Source organism: Chionomys nivalis, chromosome 1 (genome assembly GCF_950005125.1).
Source record: "Chionomys nivalis chromosome 1, mChiNiv1.1, whole genome shotgun sequence".
Taxonomy (NCBI): Eukaryota; Metazoa; Chordata; class Mammalia; order Rodentia; family Cricetidae; genus Chionomys; species Chionomys nivalis.
This window is the reverse complement of record NC_080086.1, coordinates 22,811,937-22,832,761: the sequence shown is the minus strand read 5'-3', so window position 1 is coordinate 22,832,761 and position 20,825 is coordinate 22,811,937. Positions and strand designations below refer to the sequence as shown.

Below are 20,825 nucleotides of genomic sequence, written 5' to 3'. Positions count from 1 at the left end.
GCTCAAAGAACCAAAGACCCACAGAATGTAACAGGAGGAAGCCCAAGGGGTGCGATTCGGGGAAGAAGGTGACATCATTTTTATATAAATTATCTTTATTTATATGGCATACAAAAGGTATAAATATGATTTATGTAAAACTGATCATTTACACATTCCAGCAGAGAGTCCGGGAAATGGGAGAATACAGTGCTCTAAGCTAGAAAGAAAGATTAGAGCCAGTGGCCCACAGCCCCCACACCATTTAGGGGAGATAAACGAACAAAGGTTGCTTGCCAGGGACCGTGGTGGCAGAGGTGTGTCAGGCTTCAGAGCACGGTTACGAACAAGGCACTTATGGGAAGCATGCCTGAGGCAAAAATCAGTGATCTGAAGAGACAGACAGGACACCAGTGAACACAGGTCTCCACCTCCCGGATCTCAGGCCATCACAAAGAGGCTTGGTGCTGAGCAGGGAGCAACAGGATGCAGGACGAAGGGACCTCCCCCACACGGGCGAAACCATGGGGCAGCAGCCAGCAACCCTTCCCGTGCAGGGAAGCAGTTTGGAGGTAGACGACCACTGAATGCAGGGTCCAAGCTTTGGAATTCTCAAGCGCAGGTACGTCCTGGGCTGGCGACCTGGAAGAATTTTTCATGATGTGCTGTGAAGTGTTCATGATCTGGAAGCCTCAGTGAGCCGAGGAGGGCCTGCACTGGCGGGCCAGGCTTGAAGGCCAGAGGGCAAAGCCAACCCGCAAGGCCTGTGGAGTGTCAGTGAGGCGGTCACCTCCGACACTAGACGAAGACGCCGGAGGGCAAGGCTTCCAGAGGTCTGGCCAGTCACTCTGCTGAGATCACTGCTACCACCCTGCTCTAAGGACAGTGAAGAGAGAGGCTGGGACACGAGAGCCTTCCCAGACCTCAGGGACAAGCTAGTGCCACCTGACCCAGAAAAAGAAAATACGACACTGGTTTGAGCTTCCCCAGCCCTGATGGCAGATGACTCTATAGTCATCATCACCATGAGGTAAAAGTGACCAATAGTAGACTCGGCACAAGTACCTCTTAAGAGTCAATCTGTTGCCAGGCAGTGGTGCCACACGCCTTTAATCCCAGCACTTGGGAGGCAGAGGCCGGAGCAGAATCTCTGTGAGTTCAAGGTCAGCCTGGTCTACAAAGTGAGTTCCAGGGCATCCAAGGCTGTTATACAGAGAAACCTTGTTTCGGGAAAGACAAAACAACAAAATAGTCAGTCTGCTGCTCCTAAAAAGCAAACTGTGCCCCCTTCTCTACTTACATTCTAGGAGATGCTTCAATCTCAGAGTACAGGGACACATGGAGGCAGGCTAGCAAACCAGAGTCCCAGGTCAAACTAGGTCAATGCCCACTTTGTAAAGAAAGTTTTATTGGGACACAGTTAAACTCTTTATGCACCAACTGGTTATGGCTGTTTTTGTGCTAAAGAGGCTAACTGGGCTGGGTGGTGGTGGCGCATGCCTTTAATCCCAGCACCTGGGAGGCAGAAGCAAGAGGATCTCTGTGAGTTCGAGGTCAGCCTGGTCTACAAGAACTAGTTCCAGGACAGGCACCAAAGCTACAGAGAAACCCTGTCTCGAAAAAAAAAAAAAAAAAAAAAAAAACAACAAAAACAAAACCCAAGAGGCTAACTGGAGACAGTGCAAGAGACACTATCAGACCACTGGCTGAGAAAGTCTGCAGGCTCCTGTCTTAGAGCCTAAAGGAACTTCAAAAAAGGAGGCCCAACTATTAGAACCTGATTCTGTTGGAAGTGCCTGAGCACAGGGAAGCTGCACCCCACACAGAATCTGTGTGCAGTCAGGAGTCGCCAGTGTGCCCAGGCACCTGCCTCCCTGTGCTTAAGTCATCTCTCACCCACATGAAGCTGTGATCTACGACGTGGTCTCTGAAGCTCAGAGAAGGTGTAAATGAGTGTGTGCAAGTGTGCATCCACGTGTATACGTATATGTATGTATGAACATGCACACACGAACACACACACCCGAGAGGGGCAGAATCTTGCTCTCCTTGTGCTGGACAGCTCAAGTGCAGCCGCTTTCTGCTCCTGCTGAAGGCTCTGTGGTGAGGAAGTCCCCTACTTCTCGTTTCTCATTCACATGCCAGCTTGCTGTCGAAGCTGGACAGCCCGATGGCAAAGGCTTGCAGAGCGCACAGTGGGTAGTTATAGTCTAGTGTGAACACGTCATCAGCCACGCGTCCAAACTGCATGACGATGTAGTCGGCTGGAGACAGAAAGAAATGGACATGTTAGAGTATAACATGCGGTTGTTCTGCGGATGGGGGTGGGGGGCAGGGCTAACCACAAGTTCTCTTTAAAATAGGCAAGTAAGCCGGGCGTGGTGGCGCACGCCTTTAATCCCAGCACTTGGGAGGCAGAGGCAGGCGGATCTCTGTGAGTTCGAGACCAGCCTGGTCTACAAGAGCTAGTTCCAGGACAGGCTCCAAAACCACAGAGAAACCCTGTCTCGAAAAACAAAACAAAAAACAAAAACAAAACAAAACAAAAAAAATAAATAAATAAAATAGGCAAGTAAGAGGCTCAGTACAGTACCTGCCTAGGATGTGGAAGGTACCAAGTTCTACCCCTAGCACAACATTAAAAAAATAGATAGATAGATAGATAGATAGATAGATAATAGATGATAGATATAGATAATTGATAGAGAGATAGATGATAGGTAGATAGATAGATAGATAGATAGATAGGGTAAATAGATGATAGGTAGGTAGATAGATGATTGATAGACAGATAGATGATAGATAGATAGATAGATAGATAGATAGATAGATAAGGTAGGAAGCTTGCAGTTAGGTGTGGTAGCACACTCTTGTCATCCCAGCATTCAGGAGGATGAGGCAGGAGGATCACAGCTCCACCATCTGAGGCTGCATAGCAAGACCCTGACTCAAAAAGGTAAAACTAGCCGGGTGGTGGTGGCACACGCCTTTAATCCCAGCACTTGGGAGGCAGAGACAGGTGGATCTCTGTGAGTTCGAGACCAGCCTGGTCTACAGAGCTAGTTCCAGGACAGGCTCCAAAGCCACAGAGAAACCCTGTCTCGAAAAAGCAAAAAAAAAAAAAAAAAAAAAAGGTAAAACTAGAAGTTTCTACTTCTATTCTTCTCCCTACAGGCTTGGAAATTATTCCTGACTAAGACGGAGGACAGGAGGGAAGCCCAGAGAAGCTGGCGGACTCAGCTGTGATCGAGTGCTGCAGTCACCTGGCTGGAGTGCCACAGAAGGACGCTGGCACTCCTCTGGCCCTGCGCCTCTGTCTTTTCAGGCTCTCCCTCCTGGCAAGGTTTCTCTAGCCACTCCCGCCCGACATGCCTTCCCAGCTCCGCCCACCCAGCCCCTCCCCCGCACTCACGGTCATTTCCGTGGACTATCTGAAAGTTCTTCACTGACGCCTGAGTGACCCTGCCGTGGAAGTTGAGGACATAGGACTGGGTGTCGTCACTCCAAACTGGGGCCTTGTTGTGCAGTTCAATCAGGTTCTCCATGGATTTGTTCTGCCACTTTGAAAGCAAGCTCTCGTGCTCCTGTGTGGAGGGAAAATGTCATGTAGTCACAAATCTGTCAGAAGGCACAACAGGGACAAGCGGAAACAGCAACGGAGAACTGAAGACCAGCATCGGCACCAGCTCTGCGATTCTTTTTAAGTTTATTTATTATGTATACAGTGTTCTGTCTGCATGTCTGCCTGCAGGCCAGAAGAGGGCACCAGATCTCATTACAGATGGTTGTGAGCCACCATGTGGTTGCTGGGAATTGAACTCAGGACCTCTGGAAGAGCAGACAATGCTCTTAACCTCTGCGACATCCCTCCAGATTGCAGAGAGAATCTGCAATTCTTTAAAACATTTTTTCTAATTTAGAAACAATTACTGATTTCTATTTTAAGTTACAGATGGTTGCGAGCCACCCAGTATGTGCGCTGGGAATTGAACCTGGGTCCTCTGGGAGAGTAGCCAGTGCTCTTAACCACTGGGCCAGCTCTCCAGACCCAGTCTTAAGATGCTGATGTGCCATGTGGTCATCTCTCAAGTCAGCATCTCTTGGAACATTCCATCCTGGAGATCCAGAGCAGAAGAGCTAGCCTGGTTCAGAAGAAGCAATGCTTTTTTCTTGTCTTTTTTAACTGGTCTCGTCTGTGCAGTATTATTGTATTCAAGGTGTATCACTGTCTTCTAGAGACCTTTGTTGATGGAATATAATTTTTCTTCTGTCTTTGAAACCTGGTCTCACTGTGAATGTATTTTTACTTACATTTCGTGGCCGAAATGGGATGCGTTCATGATTCATATTCATCCCCGGAATGATCACAGACATTTTCCTAGGACCTTTAAAACCCAGTACATTTGTTTCCTGAAAGACAGCAAAATAAGGCAGAATTTGGAAACAGAAGGGGAGGAGAAACCTCAATCTGCTTTTACAGGAAACCTCCACTGGTACAGAAAATGCTGCCAGCCTTGAGAGTACCAACATCAGTTTCATCTCTTTGCTGGAGCTAAACACAGAGCCTGAGAACCGGACACAGAAGTCTGGCGTGGCGGCACACGCCTGCACATACATGTCCCAGCATTTAGGCGCGTGAAGTGAGAGGACTGTCTGAGCCCGGGAGTTTGGGGCTAGCCTAGGCAAAGCAGGAGCCCTTGTCAAGGAAGGAAAGAAAGAAAAGAAAGCCAGCCATGGTGGTACACACCTTTAACCCCAGAATTCAGCAGGTTGAAACAGCAAGGTTGAGAGTTTGAGGCCAGCCTGGAATATGCAGCAAGGCTAGGGTATATAAGAAGACCCTGTCTCAAAAGAAAAAACCAAACCAAAACAACATCTACAGAAAGAAAGAAAGAAAGAAAGAAAGAAAGAAAGAAAGAAAGAAAGAAAGAAAGAAAGAAAGAAAGAAAGAAAGGGGAGGGAGGGAAGGAGGAAGGGGGAGGGGAAGGGAATAGGGGAAGGGGAAAGGGAAAAGGGGAACATTAAATGCAAAGAGATGGCTCTAACTTTAACCTATTTTTTTTACTGTAGCCTCTGGCCGAAGAGCAAGGCATCAGCAAAAGAGAAGAGAGGTTTGTGGAGAGTGAATTATAACTGAACTTGGTGATCCAAATCCAATTAAAACTCAAATACAAGGAGGAAATGATGTCAGCTCCTAAAGGAGGATCAAAGAAACATCCAGGGAGGAGGGAGCCGAGCTGGCTTTGGGCCTGGCTCGCCACACAGAGGGCACTGAGGAAGGAGCACTGAAGATGGAGCACTGGGTGGGAGCACCAGGCAGGAGCACCAGGTAAAGCAAGGACAGCACTTACATAGCAGATGGCAGCCAGCTCCTGCCGGGTGTGAGCCTTTTCCACCAGACCCTGGGCCTTGACTGGGTTGACACCATGGTCATACACTGTGAACTTGGTCCCCATGAGATTGGATCTAGTATCAGGAGAAAAAGCTACCATGATGATCGGCATTTTCCTCTTGAGGAGACAAGGAGAGGGGGACACCTCTCTGCCTGCTGATGTGGGATTCCACTCTGTATGCTGTGAATATGTTTTATTGCCACTGGTCAATAAAGAAGCTGCTTTGGCCTTGGCCAGGGCAGAACATAGGTAGGCGGGAAAACTAACTGAATGCAGGGAGAAAGAAAGCAGAGTCAGGCAGACTCCGTGCAGCTGCTGAAGGAGAAAGGTAACAAACCACAGCCTCGTGGTAAAATAAATAACACAATTGGGTTAATTTAGATGTAAGAACTAGCTAGGAATATGCCTAAGGAATTGGCCAAACAGTGTTGTAATTAATATAGATTTTGGGATTATTTGGGTTTGGGTGGCCAGAAAATGAAATGAAAGAACAGTCTCTGTTTACAGACTGCCAGCCTAAGAGCAGCACAGACACCATCTTTACAAGGAAGGCTTAGATTTCTTTTTCTTATTTATTTATTTATTTATTTATTTATTTATTTATTGTCTTCCTCTCTATCCTAGGCTTCAGTCTCCTAAGTTCTGGGATGACAGGCATAAACCACTATGCCTGGCACAAGATTATTCTTCTTTTAAGTTTTTATTTAAAAAACTTTAATAAATAAATCATTAACAATTAATAAATAATTTTTAAAAATATTTTTATTTATTTATTATATATACAGCATTCCTTCCATGTATGCCTGCAGGCCAGAGGGGGCACCAGATCTCATTACAGATGGCTGTGAGCCACCATGTGGTTGCTGGGAATTGAACCCAGGACCTCTGGAAGAGCAGCCAATGCTCTTAACCGCTGAGCCATCTCTCCAGCCCAACAATTAATAAACAATTTAATAGAATAAATTATTATTATTACTATTATTTTAAGCAGCCTGGCTGGCCTGGAACTCATGGTCCACCTGCTTCTGTCTCCCAGATTCTGGTACTAAAGGTGTGTGTGATAGTGACTGGCCTCAACATTTTCTTTTAATTTTTTTTCTTTTTTAAGACAGGGTTTTTCTGTGTAACAGTCCAGGTTGTCCTGGAACTTGCTTTGTAGGCCAGGATGACCTTGAACTCACAGAAATCTGCCTGCCTCTGCCTACCAAGTGCTGGGATTAAAGGCGTTCACCACCAATGCCCGGCTAAAGTTTTTCTTTTTAAGATGAACGTATCTGTATATCGGAATCATTTAAAAACAAACAAACAAAAAAACAAACAATAGCAAAGGCTTGGGATGTAGTTCAGTGGTAAAGCAATTGCTTCATATGTGTGAGGCCTTTGGTTCAATCTTCAGGGACAGAGACCGAGGGGTGGGCAGGAATAAACAGCGACTATTCTGGAGTTACAGGAGCTGCAGAAGCCCGGGCTGGCCAGCCGAGGCTTCATCACCTGAGTTTGCCGATGTAGCTTTCCCCATCACGAGACAAGTCTGTCGGGTCTGTGGAGATCAGGTAGTTGGAGGTTTTGCTCTTTTTTCGCTTCCTACCAGCAAGAAGAAATATCTGAGAGAAGAAAAATGTCAGTCAAACCCAAGTCCAGTGAGACCACAAGTGTTTACCAGCATCTCTCGTGTGCAAAGAAGTGGATCTGAGGACAGGCATGGTGGCGCACACCTTTACTCCCAGCACTAGGGAGGCGAGGCAGGAGGATCTCTGTGAGTTCAAGGCCAGCCTGGTCTACCTGGAGAAAGTTCCAAGACAGCCAGAGTTACACAGATAGAATCTGTCTGTCTCAAAAACCAAACCAAAACAAACAAAAAACAAAAGAGCCAGGTGGTGGTGGCACTTGGGAGGCAGAGGCAGGTGGATCTCTGAATTCAAGGCTAGCCTTGTCTACAGATTGAGTTCCAGGATAGCCAGGCTACACGCGGAGAGACTGTCTCAAACAAAAAACACAAAATAAATAAACAAATGAAATCTAGCATTTGGAAGCCTGGGGCAGCAGGATCTGAAACAAGTCACCCTCAGTTTCTAAGTTCGAGGATATCCTGGGCTACACGAGTCCCATATCAAGAAAAAGAGGTAGGGAGGTGAAAACAAGCACACTGCTTCGTGGTGGGGCAGCTCCGTGGTGGGGCAGCTACTGGTGTACAGGGGGCTGAGCTACATCGTAGCATGGGAAAACACTTCTCCACTTCCTTACATTATGGGCAGAAGCTTTTCTTGAGGGTGGACAGGGGTGAGGAATTAGAGATTCCTGACCATGACTAGTTTTGACATGAGACACTAAGAACAGGACATCTGGGTACACAGCCCTCTTTCAGATGACAATGGCTAACTAGTGGGACTCCCCGGGCATAACCAATTCCCACGACAGCCTTGTTCCCTTAGGATCATCTTGGGGTTAAGGGTTTATCAGAGGGGTGCCTGCCTGCCGTGGATGGTATTTTATCACCAGTGCTTGGAGAAGAGAAGGAAGAAAGTGGCTACGATGGACCCCGTACCTTCCGGTTCTCCTCCTTCTCCAGGTGCATATAGTAGGTGGGGAAGAGGCCGCGGTCCATGCCTTTCTTATCCCGGGTTACTCGACACTTCACAGTGACACCCCGTGGGGCAGGGCTGTATGCGAAGTCCTCTAAATTCTCCACTTCTCCAAGCTGGGCATCGCTTTGCTGGGCTGTGACACCAGCAGCTCCTGTCTCCTGAAAATAGAGTTTTCTGTGAGCAACCAGAATCGGGTACAAACTTCACGCCCTGTGTCAGACACTTAGCGGACCAAACCCTGCCTCTGTCTTCAGTCCCCTCCCGATCTGGTGAGTCAAACGGAGCATCACAAGCCTCGGTGTAAACAGTTCTCCGTGTTTGAGGATGATCACACCAGCTGCAGAAGGACACTGGCTCGGCACCGCGTACCGAGGCTGCTTTCTGGCCGGCCACGGAACTCTCTTTTTCCGAATGAGCTGACGGGGAGCTGAGACTGCCCCCTTCCTCTTCCTCACTGTCGGTCTCCTCGTCATAGTTCACGCTACCCAAGATGCCTGGCAGAAAAGGAAAGCCTGTCAGCAGTCTGTTGTCTGAGAAGATCACACTGGAAATAAAGACGTTTTCATTTTTTTCTTGCTTCAAATCTTCCCAACTGGGGTCAGCGAGATGGCTCAGTGGGCAAAGGTGCTTGCTGCCAAGGTTGACAACCTAAGATTGATTCCTGGATCCACATGGTGGAAAGAAAGAACTGACTCCCTAAAGGTGCCTGACTGCCACATGTGTGCACGGCATGTACACACACACACACACACACACACAAATAAAAATGCAATAGTAAATAGCTAACTGGAACCAGACATGGTAGTGCATGTCTATAATCCCAGTACTCGGGACAGTGGCAGAACAGAAAGTCAAGGCTATCCTTGGCTAGATAACAAGCTGGAGACCAGCCTGGGCTACATATACCTTGTCTCACCACCACCACCGCCTCCTATTATGCTTTAGGCAAACTCCAAAGTCTTGTTGTGGCCTCCCACATTCTATGGAACTAGCATTTGTTTTGTTTTTTGAGATGAGGGTCTCACTATGGAGCCCCTGGCTGTCCTGGAACTCTCTACGTAGACCAGGCTGGCCTTGAACTCACAGAGATCCTCCTGCCTCTGCCTCCTCAAGTGTTGGGAGTAAAGGTGTGTGCCTACCCATGCTCCCTCCCACCCTCCTGCATCTTGCTCCGTGATCCACCACTGTACCCTCAATGGGCCAGTTCCTGCTGCAGGCAGCTTGCCAGCCACTCTGTCTGGGTTAGGGGCTATCCAGGGACTCTCAGGCATCTTTTTACTTCTAGCATAAAGTCACATTTACTTATTCTTCAGACAGGGTCTCATGTAGTCCAGGATAGCCCTGAACTTCTTAGACAGGCAAGGAGAACCTTGAACGAACGCCTTACCTCCACCTTCCAAGTGTGGGAATACACACAGTGCTGGGAATCAAACCCAGGACTTCAGGCTTGCTAGGCAAGCGCTCCACCATCTGGGCTGCATTCCCCAGGCCACAAAGCCTCAGCCAGAATAAACGTTCTATGAGGACATGTGAGAATAAAGCTCCATACAGTTATGCACAGAATCCATTTTCTTCTTCAAACCTTTAAAAGTTACATTTTAATTTGTTTATTCTGTGAGTGCTTCTCTCCTTCCCCCACATGGGCTCTGCTTAAACTCAGGTTGACAGGTTTGCTAGGTGAGTATGGAGGGTAATTAATCCTCCTCCTCCCTTAAGGGGTTCCAGGGATTGAACTCTGGCTGTTGGGCTCGGCAGCGGGTGTCTTTTTTTTTTTTTTAAATATTTATTTATTATGTATACAATATTCTGTCTGTGTATGCCTGAAGGCCAGAAGAGGACGCCAGACCTCTTTACAGATGGTTGTGAGCCACCATGTGGTTGCTGGGAATTGAACTCAGGACCTTTGGAAGAGCAGGCAATGCTCTTAACCGCTGAGCCATCTCTCCAGCCCCGGCAGCGGGTGTCTTTAACCAATAAGCCAGCTCCCTGACTCTCAGAAGCTATTTCTAACGGACGAACCTGTTTCGGTATCCAACCACTCTCCCAGGAGGGGCTGGCAAGGCAAGCACCTAGCATACACTAATTCCTTGCTGGCTTTCACTTTCCTCACGTGAAGGGCAAGTTATATAGCCAAGCATGGTGATAAATGTCTATGGTTTCAGCACTCAAGAGGCTGAGACAGGAGGATCTCAGATTGGAAGTCAGCCTGGGTCACATGGCAATACCTTGTCTAAAGGGGGAAAAAAAGAAAAAGAAACTAGGTATAAGGCCAGGTGATGGCGGTGCACGCCTTTAATCCCAGCACTGAGGAAGCAGAGGCAGGCTGATCTCTGTGAGTTCAAGGCCAGCCTGGTCTACAAGAGCTAGTTCCAAGACAGGCTCCAAAGCTACAGAAAAACTCTGTCTCAAAAAGAAAGTAGGTTTAAGGAAAAAAAAAAGGCAAAATGAAAAGTCATATATGATAATGACTACTCTGTATTTCATTATCTTGTCTTCTCAGACAACAGCATAAATGACGACTGTTGCCAACTGTCCCCCCTTAGATGTCAAAGATGCTGGAACCCAAGCCACACTAAGCAGGTCTGGGTCACTTAGACTGTAAGTGACCCAGGAAGGCACGCACCCTGCCATAAACCGAGCATCACCCTCACCGTGTTTTTGGAGAATCTCCTGAAGGTCTGGCTTGGAGGCGGTCTCCACTGGAGGGCTTTCCCCACCTGCACTTCTGTCGGTGGCCTCTTCTGGAGCAGGGGAGCCCACTGAGAGAACATGAGGCTTGCTTTCCAAATCGGGAGCCTCTGGCTTAAGGAAAGCAGCTGGCCCATCGATGCCTAGGAGCGCGAAGAAAGAGAGAATGTGGACCGGAAGTGAGATGGGTGCTTTGGATGCGGCCAATCAAGGGCTACGCAGTCACCTCAGTTCTCCTTCCTTAACGTCATAAGCACGTGTGTCCAGGTCAGGGACCGAGTCTACAAACAGGCTTGGCTACTCAAACTGTACTTCAGAACCTAGGACTGAGGCCAAGGCTGGGAGTATGACTCAGGGCCAGACTTTTCATTCATTTTGAGAATTCATTCATTCATTTCGGACAAGTGCCATTCACTTTGCATCAAAATCAATAATTTTAGGTTGGACATAAACTTGAAGGCATCTTCCACGATTTCTCTTCCCAAAGACCCAAAACGTGATTATAAAGATAAGGAAGGATCTTAGGAAGGGAGCCGGTACTGTCTTTGTGCACTGTGTCTGCATTCTCCTGCCTCATCTTGGGTCTGTGAAAATCGTACTTAAGCCATACGTGGTACCGTCTAAATACACACCATGTAGGATGACATCGCTGCGAGGCGGCTGAGGGTCCACCAAAGGCGTGTGCTCCTCGCCACCTCTAGGCTTTAACCGGCGCAGCCTGGCTTCGGGGTTTGGTTGTACCATAAGTGGCTCAAGGCGCTTCTTTCTCTGCTTCTTCTCCAGCAGCGCCCTCTAGAGAGAAAATGCGGTATTACAACGCACAGCCTACCCTCATGGAATAGCTTAGCCGGCCTTTCTTTTCTTTTTAAAAACTAATCCTAAGAGCTACTGAGAATCTCTTTTTGTTTCACAAGAGATGCAAACACGCCAGCTGAGCATAGAGGTGCATATCCTTAATTCCAGCATTTCGTGAGTTCGAGGCCACCCTGGTCTACAAATTGAAGAAATGGAAATACTCAGGGCAGGCTTTTTCCTCTTTTCTGAGACAGGGTCTTCCTATGTGTTACAGACTGATTTTCAGCTAATGACCATCTCGACCAAATCTCCCAAATCTTGGGATCACTTGGATGTTCTGCCACAGCCAACCTCAGTTTTGCATTCTTGTTCATCTTACAAATTGAAATCAAATGAACTTGGAGCAGAAGTGAGAAGAAAAAAAAGATAGTTGGGACATTCTGAGCAGGGAAATTCAGTTTACGGGTAGACAGGAGATAAAGAATCGGGCTGGGGCAACTCTGCAGGATGCTTGCTTGCGTCTTAGTGACTTTCAGGGGCAGTGATGAGCACCATGACCCAATCTGTCCTGGAAGGAGAGACTTCATTTCCACAAAAGGCAAGTCAGGACAGGCAGGTGGCGGCAAGAACAGAGTAGGGGTCATGGAGGAATGCTGCTGCCAGGCTTGCTCCCCAGGGGCTCAGTCTTCTTTTATACTCCAGGACCACCATCCCAGGGATGGCCCCGCCCACAGTGAGCTAACCCTTTTCATATTAATCACCAATCAAGAAATGCCCCCAGGCTTGCCTACACGCCATCGGATGGGCGCTGTTTCTCAACCGAGGGTCCCTCTTAGATGACGTCAGCTTGTGTTGTGTTGGCAAAAACTAACATACACACCCTGTATATACAAAGTCATGGTTATGATGTGGAAACTCACTTGGAGGCTGAAGCAGGAGGACACTGATCCCAGGACTGGCTAACAGGGGGAGACTGAGTTCCTCTAAACCAAACCAAAACAGCAGCAAGATAAAGCAAAGTCAGGCAAAAAGGCAGGAATGGAGATGAGAGAAATGCCCCAGTAAGGCAGAAAGGAAAGCTCTGTCACATATACTATTTTTAAATTATATTTATTTTTCTTTGTTCACAACAGTTCTGTCCACGAGCATGCCCGATGGCCACAGAGCTCAGAAGACGGAAGCAGATTTCCTGGAACTGGAATTCCAGACAGCTAGAGCCACACAGCTAGATCCTGTTGTTGTTGTTTTGTTTTATTTTAAGCTATGAACAGTTTAGCACTATTGGTCATTAGGGAGATGAAGACCCAGCTTCATGCCCACTGAGACGCTAGGAACCAATAAGTGTTGGAGACCAGAAGGCTCTGGCATTGGTGGGAACTCAAGTGGTCCAGCGTCTCATCTGGACTGTATCCGGTGTTGCAGAAATCAGGGGTGATTTAAGGCTAGAGAGGGCAGGCAAAAGCCATGAGCAAATGCGACAACAATGTTAGAAGCAGGGTTTTGCTATGCAGCTGAGGCCGGCTTTGAACCTGGGACCATCCCTCCTCTACCTGCTCAGTGCTGCCATTACAGGCACCACTAACCTCTGGTAATTTCTAAAGATTCTAGGGGAGTCTCAGGTAGGATCAAAGGGGTCACAATTGGTGGTGAGTCTGGAATACTGTTCTGTGTGGTATCCATGACAGGGACTGGTCCTTGCTGACCTCCACGGTGGAAAATGTCTTCTCATCTTTGCCGATTCCTCCTCTGCTTTGCAGGTGACCTGCTCCCTCTGCAGTCGCCACCCTCCCGCCACTGAGTTCTTTGCACTGGTAACCAAGGCAACTCCTGCTGCAGGATTCAGCCGCACCCTGGGCCTTCTCCCCAGGCCTGTTCTTAGGTGTTGACTAGATTCAGAACTCACCGTTTTCTTGGTTAGACTCAGTTTGCTTTGTATGCCATCAGATTTGTCAGGTAGACCCCATGCGGACTCACGTGATTATTATGGTTTTGACAAATATTAAAAAAAAAAATCACATAGAAAAGCAAACATGAAAGCGACGGATGTCAGGTATAGTTCTAAATTGCCTAATCTTTACAGCGTGTTACTGCAGAGCGCTGCACATGCCTTCCTTCCTTCATGCAGGCATGCAATGAAAGACTGTTGCATGTCCCTAGGCTAGGGAACGCTGATGGAATGATCACCAAATATATACTTAGTGGGAGCCAGGCATGGTGGCCGTGCCTTTAATCCCTGCACTTTGGGAGGCATAGGTCGGTGGATCTCTGTGAGTTCAAAGACAGGTTGGTCTACAGGGTGAGTTCCAGGAGAGCCAGGACTACAAAGAAAGGCCCTGTTTCAAAAGAGCTAATAAAACAAAAACAAAAACCAAACAAATACACACACACACACACACACACGCACGCACACACGCACGCACGCACTGGGGGATGGGATGGGGAGATGACTTGATGGGTAAAAGTGTTTGCCCATGCAAGTTTGTTCTAAGCTCAGATGCCCAGAACCCACATAAAATCTAGCTGTCGTAATTCATGTGTCTGTAATCCTCGGGTGTCCACATGGGGAGATGGGAGGCAGAGACTGGGATTCTGCAGATTCCTGAGAGGCTAACCTGGATGGCTAGACGGGTGAGAAGTGAGACCCAAAGGCTGTCCTCTGACTCCCTTACACAGGGACAAGCACACATGCACATAAACAAACTTGGCAGGCAATGTCGCTGTGACGAATATCACTATGTGTCAATCAAAAATAAATGTATCTTTTAATATCTGTTCTTGGGGGGGCTGGAGAGATGGCTCGGCAGTTAAGAACACTGACTGTTCTTCCAAGGAACCCGGGTTCAATTCCCATCATCCACAAGGCAACTTAGAACTGTCTATAACTTCAGTTCTAGGGGACCCAATACCCTCACACAGACATACACGCAGGCAAAACACCGAGGCACATAAGATAAAAATAAATTGGGGCTGGAGAGATGGCTCGGTGGTTAAGAGCACTGACTGCTCTTCCAGAGGACCTGGGTTCAATTCCCACACCCACATGGCAGCTCACAACTGTCTGAAGAGCCAGTTGCAGGGGATCTGACACCTTCACACCAATGCACATAAAATAAAAATAAGTTACTAAAAAAATCTGTCCTTGGTTCTTATTCTATTAGTCCAGTAAAGGAAACAAACACAGCTAGGCAGGGTAGGATACACCTGCAATTGCAATACTCAGGAGACTGAGGCAGAACTGTTGGGAGTCTGAGGACAGCCTGGGCTGTAGGATGGGACCCTGTTGCGAAAACCCAACCCCTTCCCACATAGAAATTAAATAAATAAATAAAATGTATATTAAAAAAAAAAAACCTGTGACTAACACTATTAAAAAAAAATAAACCAGGCAATGGTGGTGTATGCCTTTAATCCCAGCACTCAAGAGGTAGAGGCTGGCAGATCTCTGTGAGATCGAGGCCAGCCTGATCCACAAAGCAAGTTCCAGGATAGGCTCCAAAACCACAAAGAGAAACTCTGTCTCAAAAAACCAAAAACCAAAACAAAACAAAGTAAAACAAAACAAAATTTAAACAGCACAGCAGCAAGGACAGGCCAAAATTTTGCTTTTTGGTTTTTTTGTTTTGACACAGGGTTTCTTTGTGTAGCCTTGGTTGTCCTGAAACTCACTCTGTAGATCTCAAACTCAGAGATCTGCCTTAGACCAAAATCTAGAGAAGGAAAAACTGTTAAGTGGTTTTGTTCCAGTGTGGACATGACCTGCAGTGTCTCCCAAAGAGTCACGTGCTGAAGCAGGGCCCCATGCAGTCAAGTGTAGTCACGCTGAAGGGTGAGAAAATGGGGGTAGAGGTCATAACCCAGCACCAGAGAGGCTGAGGCAGGAGGACTGACTTCAGAGAAAGCCTGGGCTACACAGCAAGTTCCAAGGCGTGCGAGAAAACTATGGCCTGGTGGAAGGGTTAAGTCATCTGCAGGCCTGCTGTGGGAAGGGATTAAGGCGGCCCCCCCACCCAGGGTGTCAGCTGGTTCCAAGAGCAAAAGGTCATAACAAGTGCCAGCTGTGGTGGAACACGCCTATAAACCCAGTCCTCAGGAGGTGGAGGCAGGAGGATTATGAATTTGAGGCCTGGGTGGGCAACACAGCAAGAATCTATTTCAAGAATCAAAAAGCTGGGTAGGGTTGGACACGTCTTTAATCCCAGCACTTAGGAGGCAGAGGCAGGAGAATCTCTGTAGTTTGAGGCCAGCTAAGGCCTGCTATGCATCCCCCAAAGAAACCAAAAAGAAAAAAAAAGTTATGATGTGGGAATCCCCTCTCTGTATGCTGTGAATATGCTTTGCTACCACTGGTTAATAAAGAAGCTGCTTCGGGTCTTTGGCAGCGCAGAATAGAGCTAGGCAGGAAAACTAAACTGAAGGCTGGGAGAAAGAAGGTGGAGTCAGGGAGATGCCATGTAGCTGCCGAAGGAGATAAGACACACAAGAACCTTACCTACTGGCAAACCACAAGCCTCATGGTAAAATACAAAATAATAGAAATGGATTAATTTAAGATGTAAAAGTTAGTTAATAAGAAGTCAAAGCTAATACGCCAAGCAGTGTTTTAATTAATACAGTTTCTGTGTGATTATTTTGGGTCTTGGGTGGGGGATGAACAAGCAGTCTCCACCTACAAAGCTATTTTCCTGCCCTTTCACATGGCATCTCTCCTTTTTCTTTCTTTCTTTTTTTTTTGGTTTTTCGAGACAGGGTTTCTCTTTGGCTTTGGAGCCTGTCCTGGAACTAGCTCTGTAGCCCAGGCTGGTCTCAAACTCACAGAGATCCGCCTGCCTCTGCCTCCCGAGTGCTGGGATTAAAGGTGTGCGCCACCATCACCCGGCCTATGGCATCTCTCCTGTACCAATTATTTTCTTTGTTGGTCTCCGTCAGGCTGTGTTATAACTAAGGGGGCTGTGAGGGCTAAGGAGGCTGTGCGGGCTAGTTTTATGCAATCTGGTATAAACTAGAGCCATCTAGGAAGAAGGAACCTCAGTTGAGAAAATGCCTCTCTAAGATGTGCTTTTAGGCAAGTCTGTAGCACACTTTCTTCATGATAGACTCCAGACTCAGTCATGGCGTTTATCCCAGCAATAGAAGCCTAATTAAGACAGGCGTCACCAGACACCAGATGAATCTGCTGGATCTTTTTTTGTTTGTTTAGTTTGGTTTTGGTTTTTCGAGACAGGATTTCTCTGTGGTTTTGGAGCCTGTCCTGGAACTAGCTCTTGTAGACCAGGCTGGTCTCGAACTCACAGAGATCCACCTGCCTCTGCCTCCCAAGTGCTGGGTATCTGCTGGATCTTGAACTTTAGCCTCTAAATCTGTAAGTTTTTTTTTAAAAAATAATGTACCCAGTCTCATGTAATTTGTTATGGCAATAAGCAGCAGGCTAATACATCTCTTATTTATTTATTTATTTATTTATTTGCTTGTCTATCTATCTATCTATCTATCTATCTATCTATCTATCTATCTATCTATCTATTATATTTTAGTGTTTTGAGGTAGGGTCTCCCTATGCAGCTCAGACTGACCTTGACCTCGCGGTGATCAGTCTCTCTAGAGCAGGGATTACCAGTTAGTGCTACCAGGCCCAGCTACAACATTCTTCTAGTTCCTGTAGAAGGTGTCAGGAGGTTTTCATTGATTATTAACAAAGCCAGTTAATTGCTACCATTGTCAAATCGCCCTGCTCCTGCCACAGCCCAGACCTTTGGCTTGGCGACTAAGTTCAGACCCTGTTTAATGAGCAGCCATGAGCGATCCTGCCCATCTAGTCTTTCTGTGAGACCCTGTCATGACTTCAGAGCCGAGACCACCAGCTCCAGCCAGGACGGCCCCCGAGAGCCCCTGCTCACCTGATTGTCCAGCTTCAGCTGCCGAAGCCTCAGTGTCTCATCTTCAAAAGCACTGTCACAAAACAGAAAAAGAGAGCACATGAAGACAAAAGCATCCTAAAAGCCTGTCTGTTTCGTTTTTACATACATGCATTCCAGTGGGTTAACTGGAACCAAGGGATTTTGCCTTAGAGGAAGTGCCTGTTTCTAGGTGTTGTCTACACTCAGGCAAGATCTACCCACTACCACGCAGGTCCACCACTACCACGCAGGTCCACCCCTATCACGCAGGTCCACCCACAACCACACAGATCCCACCTGCAACCACACTGATCCACCCACTACCACATAGGCCCACCCACAACCACACAGGCCCACTCACCCACCAAGCCTGTGCATGGAGTCACACACAGCCCTTTCTTTTTGCTTTAAACTGTACATCAAGTACTCATCCTGTTCCAAAACAACCTGGTCTGAGTGTTTTGTATGTGTCTTGTTTTGTTGATTCCTTAAAGCAACCCTATGAATTAAGACTGATTTCTCACACCTAAGATGAAGAAGCAGAGGCTTGGAGAGCCATGCCAAAGTTTAACAGCTAAATCCAAATTGTACCTAAGAATCAGATTATTTTAGTTCTTTTTTGAAGCTACTTCTATGAGAAGGAAACAGGGACTCAGCTACTAACCTTGACTGACTTCCCTAAGATCTGCAATCAGGGCCATGCACGGCTGCTCACACCTGCAGTCCCAGTATGGGGTGGGGGGTTGGGGGGTGGAGGGGAGGTGAAGCTAGGAGGCCCTGACCTTGAGGACAGTCTGGGGCTTCATGGTGTCTCAAAATCAACAACGTCTGGCAGTAGTAACATTTGTTCTGCAGAGAACAGTTCCTTAGCATTAAGGGATACACAGACTGACACCATGGGGAGCCAGAAGAGGGCAAACATCCCTGGAGCTGGAGTTACAGGTGGTTGTGAGCTGCATGTGAGGTGTGTGTTGGTAGGACTGAAGTCAGGTCCTCTGGAGGGGCAGCACGTGATCTTACCACTAAACTATCTCTCCAGGCTCCTTTTAATCTGCCACCCACCCACCATCCATCCACAAACCCATCATTCATCTATCCACCCATCATCTAGCATTTTGGGTAGTGATAGGGATTGAATTCTGGTCCTTGGGCAGACTAAGCTAGTAACTAATACACCACTGAGCCACACTTGTAGCTCTGAGACAGACTTCTTATTAGGAAAAAAAAAATGGCCAGGTGATGTTGGCATACACCTATAATCCCAGCACTGGGGATGCAGAGGCAGGCAGACTTCTGTGAGAGGCTAGCTTGGTTTACACAGTGAGTTCCAGGTCATCAGTACTATATAGTAAGGCCATGGGTTCAAACCCCAGCACTGCAGAACAAACTAAACAAAGGAACAAACAAGAAAACCATGAAGCACTAACAATACCAGCCCCTCCTCCCACTGCAACCCATTTCTGACCTCTCTACGGGTCCCTGCATTTCTCCTGAGGTTTCTATTTCCATCCTCAATGCAGGGTGAACAGTGTTGCTATCCAGGGGGACTGGTGTAGATTTGCAAAGATGGCGTCTAAAATGACTGAGACAATCCCATCATAAACAGTGTGTGGGAAAGGGTTAACCCGGAGAAGAGACTCTGAGGCTACGCTTAGCATTTCCCAACAGCTGCTGCAAACCTGCCTTTGCTCAATGCTTTCACTCTCTGTCCTCAACACTGAACCAAAACTGTGATGCCTTCTGGCACAGCTAAAGACCATCCCTCCCCACATCTCCCCTCTCCTCCCCACGCCTCCCCACACCTCCTGAAACCTAAACAAAGCTACACTCCGACTGAACACCCCCAAGCCTGGAGCAGTCCTTTCAAGGTCTCTAACAATCAGTGTGCCGGGCGTGTCTTCAAGGCTGCACCCAGACAGCACTCAATTCCTTCCAGCAAGCCTGGGCAAGCTGGGCAGATGTAAATAGCAGGGTATCACGAAAGCATTCTGACTTGAACGGAGTAGTAAACAGATGCTATAGGACTATGACACGTACACATAGCCACAGGAATTCTAAATCGAACCAGAGGCTGAGGACAGGCACAGGCCCTGAGAAAACAAACAAGAAGTAACCTGAAACAGAATGTGCTGTTAATGTGAGAACCCTGTCTCCAGTCCCAACCCCCACAGCTCCGACAGTCTACCATATGGATACAAAAGTTTGTTTTCTTTCTTTTTTTTCCCTATTCCATCCTCCTGAAGCCTCTGCCCTCATAACCTACTCAATTCCCCAAAGCCCCATTTCCTAAGACCATAACTTTGCTGATTTGATTAACTGTGGTGGAAGGAGATGGGACAAACATAATCACATCACAGGACTTCATTGAAGAATGGTCAGTGACCACAGAGTAGGGAACGGCAAAGTGGAGAAAGCAGGGAGCTTCACTATGACGAAGACGGCCAAGTCAGGCATCATGCTTCCCAGGACTCTTCCAGCTTGAGGCTAGCCTCGACTAGCAAAACCTGTCTAAACAACCAAGCCAAACATCCCGTTAAGATCTCCAGTAATGAGAGGTTGAGGCACCAGGCAGTGGTGGTGCACAGTTTTAATTCCAGCACTCGGAGACAGGGGCAAGCAGATCTCTGTGAGTTTGAGGGCAGTCTGATCTACACAGCTAGTTCCATGACAGCCACACTGTTAAACAAAGAAACCCTGTCTCAAAACAAAACAAAAGAGAGATGTTGAGGTACTATGTTGTTCTATCCTGGAACTTGCTCTGTAGTAGATCAGGTTGGTTTCGAACACAGAGCTCAACCAGTTTCTACCTCCTGAGTGCTGGGATCAAAGACATTCACCTGACTACTGTCCACCATAAATTTTTTTTTTTTTTTGAGACAGGGTTTTTCTGTGTAACATTTCCAGGCTGTCCTAGATTCATTTTGTAGACCAAGTTGGCCTCACACTCACAGAGATCCACCCGCCTCTGCCTCCTGAGTGCTGGGATTAAGGGTGTGCGCCACCACTACCCAGCTTCTTGTTGTTTTCTAATGTGGGAGTCACTATTACACAAGAGATAAACTGAGGTGAAGGGCAAAGGTTACTTTTGAACACTTTTTTTTGGTAATATTTTTGCAAATTTAATTTCTAAATAATTATAGACACAGTTTATTAGGAAAGACAAAGACACTCCCAAGAATGGGTGTGGGTTAGTGAGCTAGGGAAAGGCGTAGATTCAAAAGTCAATTATTTTCCCAAATAAAAAAACAGTAAGAGTTACAAAAATAAGACATTTTTATAAATGTTTATTTCCTAACTATGGGCTGAATAACTTATCAATCCTCTGCCCTTGATCTGCCTGCTTCTGCTTCCCTGGTGCTAGGATTAAAGGAGTGTGCCTCCATGGCCAGTTTGCCCTTGAATACTGCAACCAATTACACACAGGGTATTTCCAGGGAGCTGAGAGAAGGTTAACTGTGAAGATATTTGCCCAAGATCAATCAAAGCTAGCT

General features: G+C 47.2%; 1 protein-coding gene across 2 annotated transcripts in view; it reads right to left on the bottom strand.

Moving 5' to 3' along the window:
* Positions 1 to 1,643: 1,643 nt before the first annotated feature.
* Tulp3 (TUB like protein 3) overlaps positions 1,644 to 20,825 on the bottom strand; it is a 30,873-nt gene continuing 11,691 nt past the window's right edge. For both annotated transcript variants that reach the window (XM_057773534.1, XM_057773545.1), the window contains exons 2-11: positions 17,335 to 17,386; positions 11,278 to 11,437; positions 10,609 to 10,788; positions 8,327 to 8,451; positions 7,918 to 8,115; positions 6,864 to 6,976; positions 5,331 to 5,445; positions 4,291 to 4,389; positions 3,392 to 3,563; positions 1,644 to 2,243 (exon numbers count right to left, since the gene is read on the bottom strand). In XM_057773534.1, the coding sequence (XP_057629517.1) occupies positions 2,110 to 2,243; positions 3,392 to 3,563; positions 4,291 to 4,389; positions 5,331 to 5,445; positions 6,864 to 6,976; positions 7,918 to 8,115; positions 8,327 to 8,451; positions 10,609 to 10,788; positions 11,278 to 11,437; positions 17,335 to 17,386 (1,348 nt within the window). In that variant the 3' untranslated portion in view covers positions 1,644 to 2,109. The remainder of the gene's footprint in view (positions 2,244 to 3,391; positions 3,564 to 4,290; positions 4,390 to 5,330; positions 5,446 to 6,863; positions 6,977 to 7,917; positions 8,116 to 8,326; positions 8,452 to 10,608; positions 10,789 to 11,277; positions 11,438 to 17,334; positions 17,387 to 20,825) is intronic.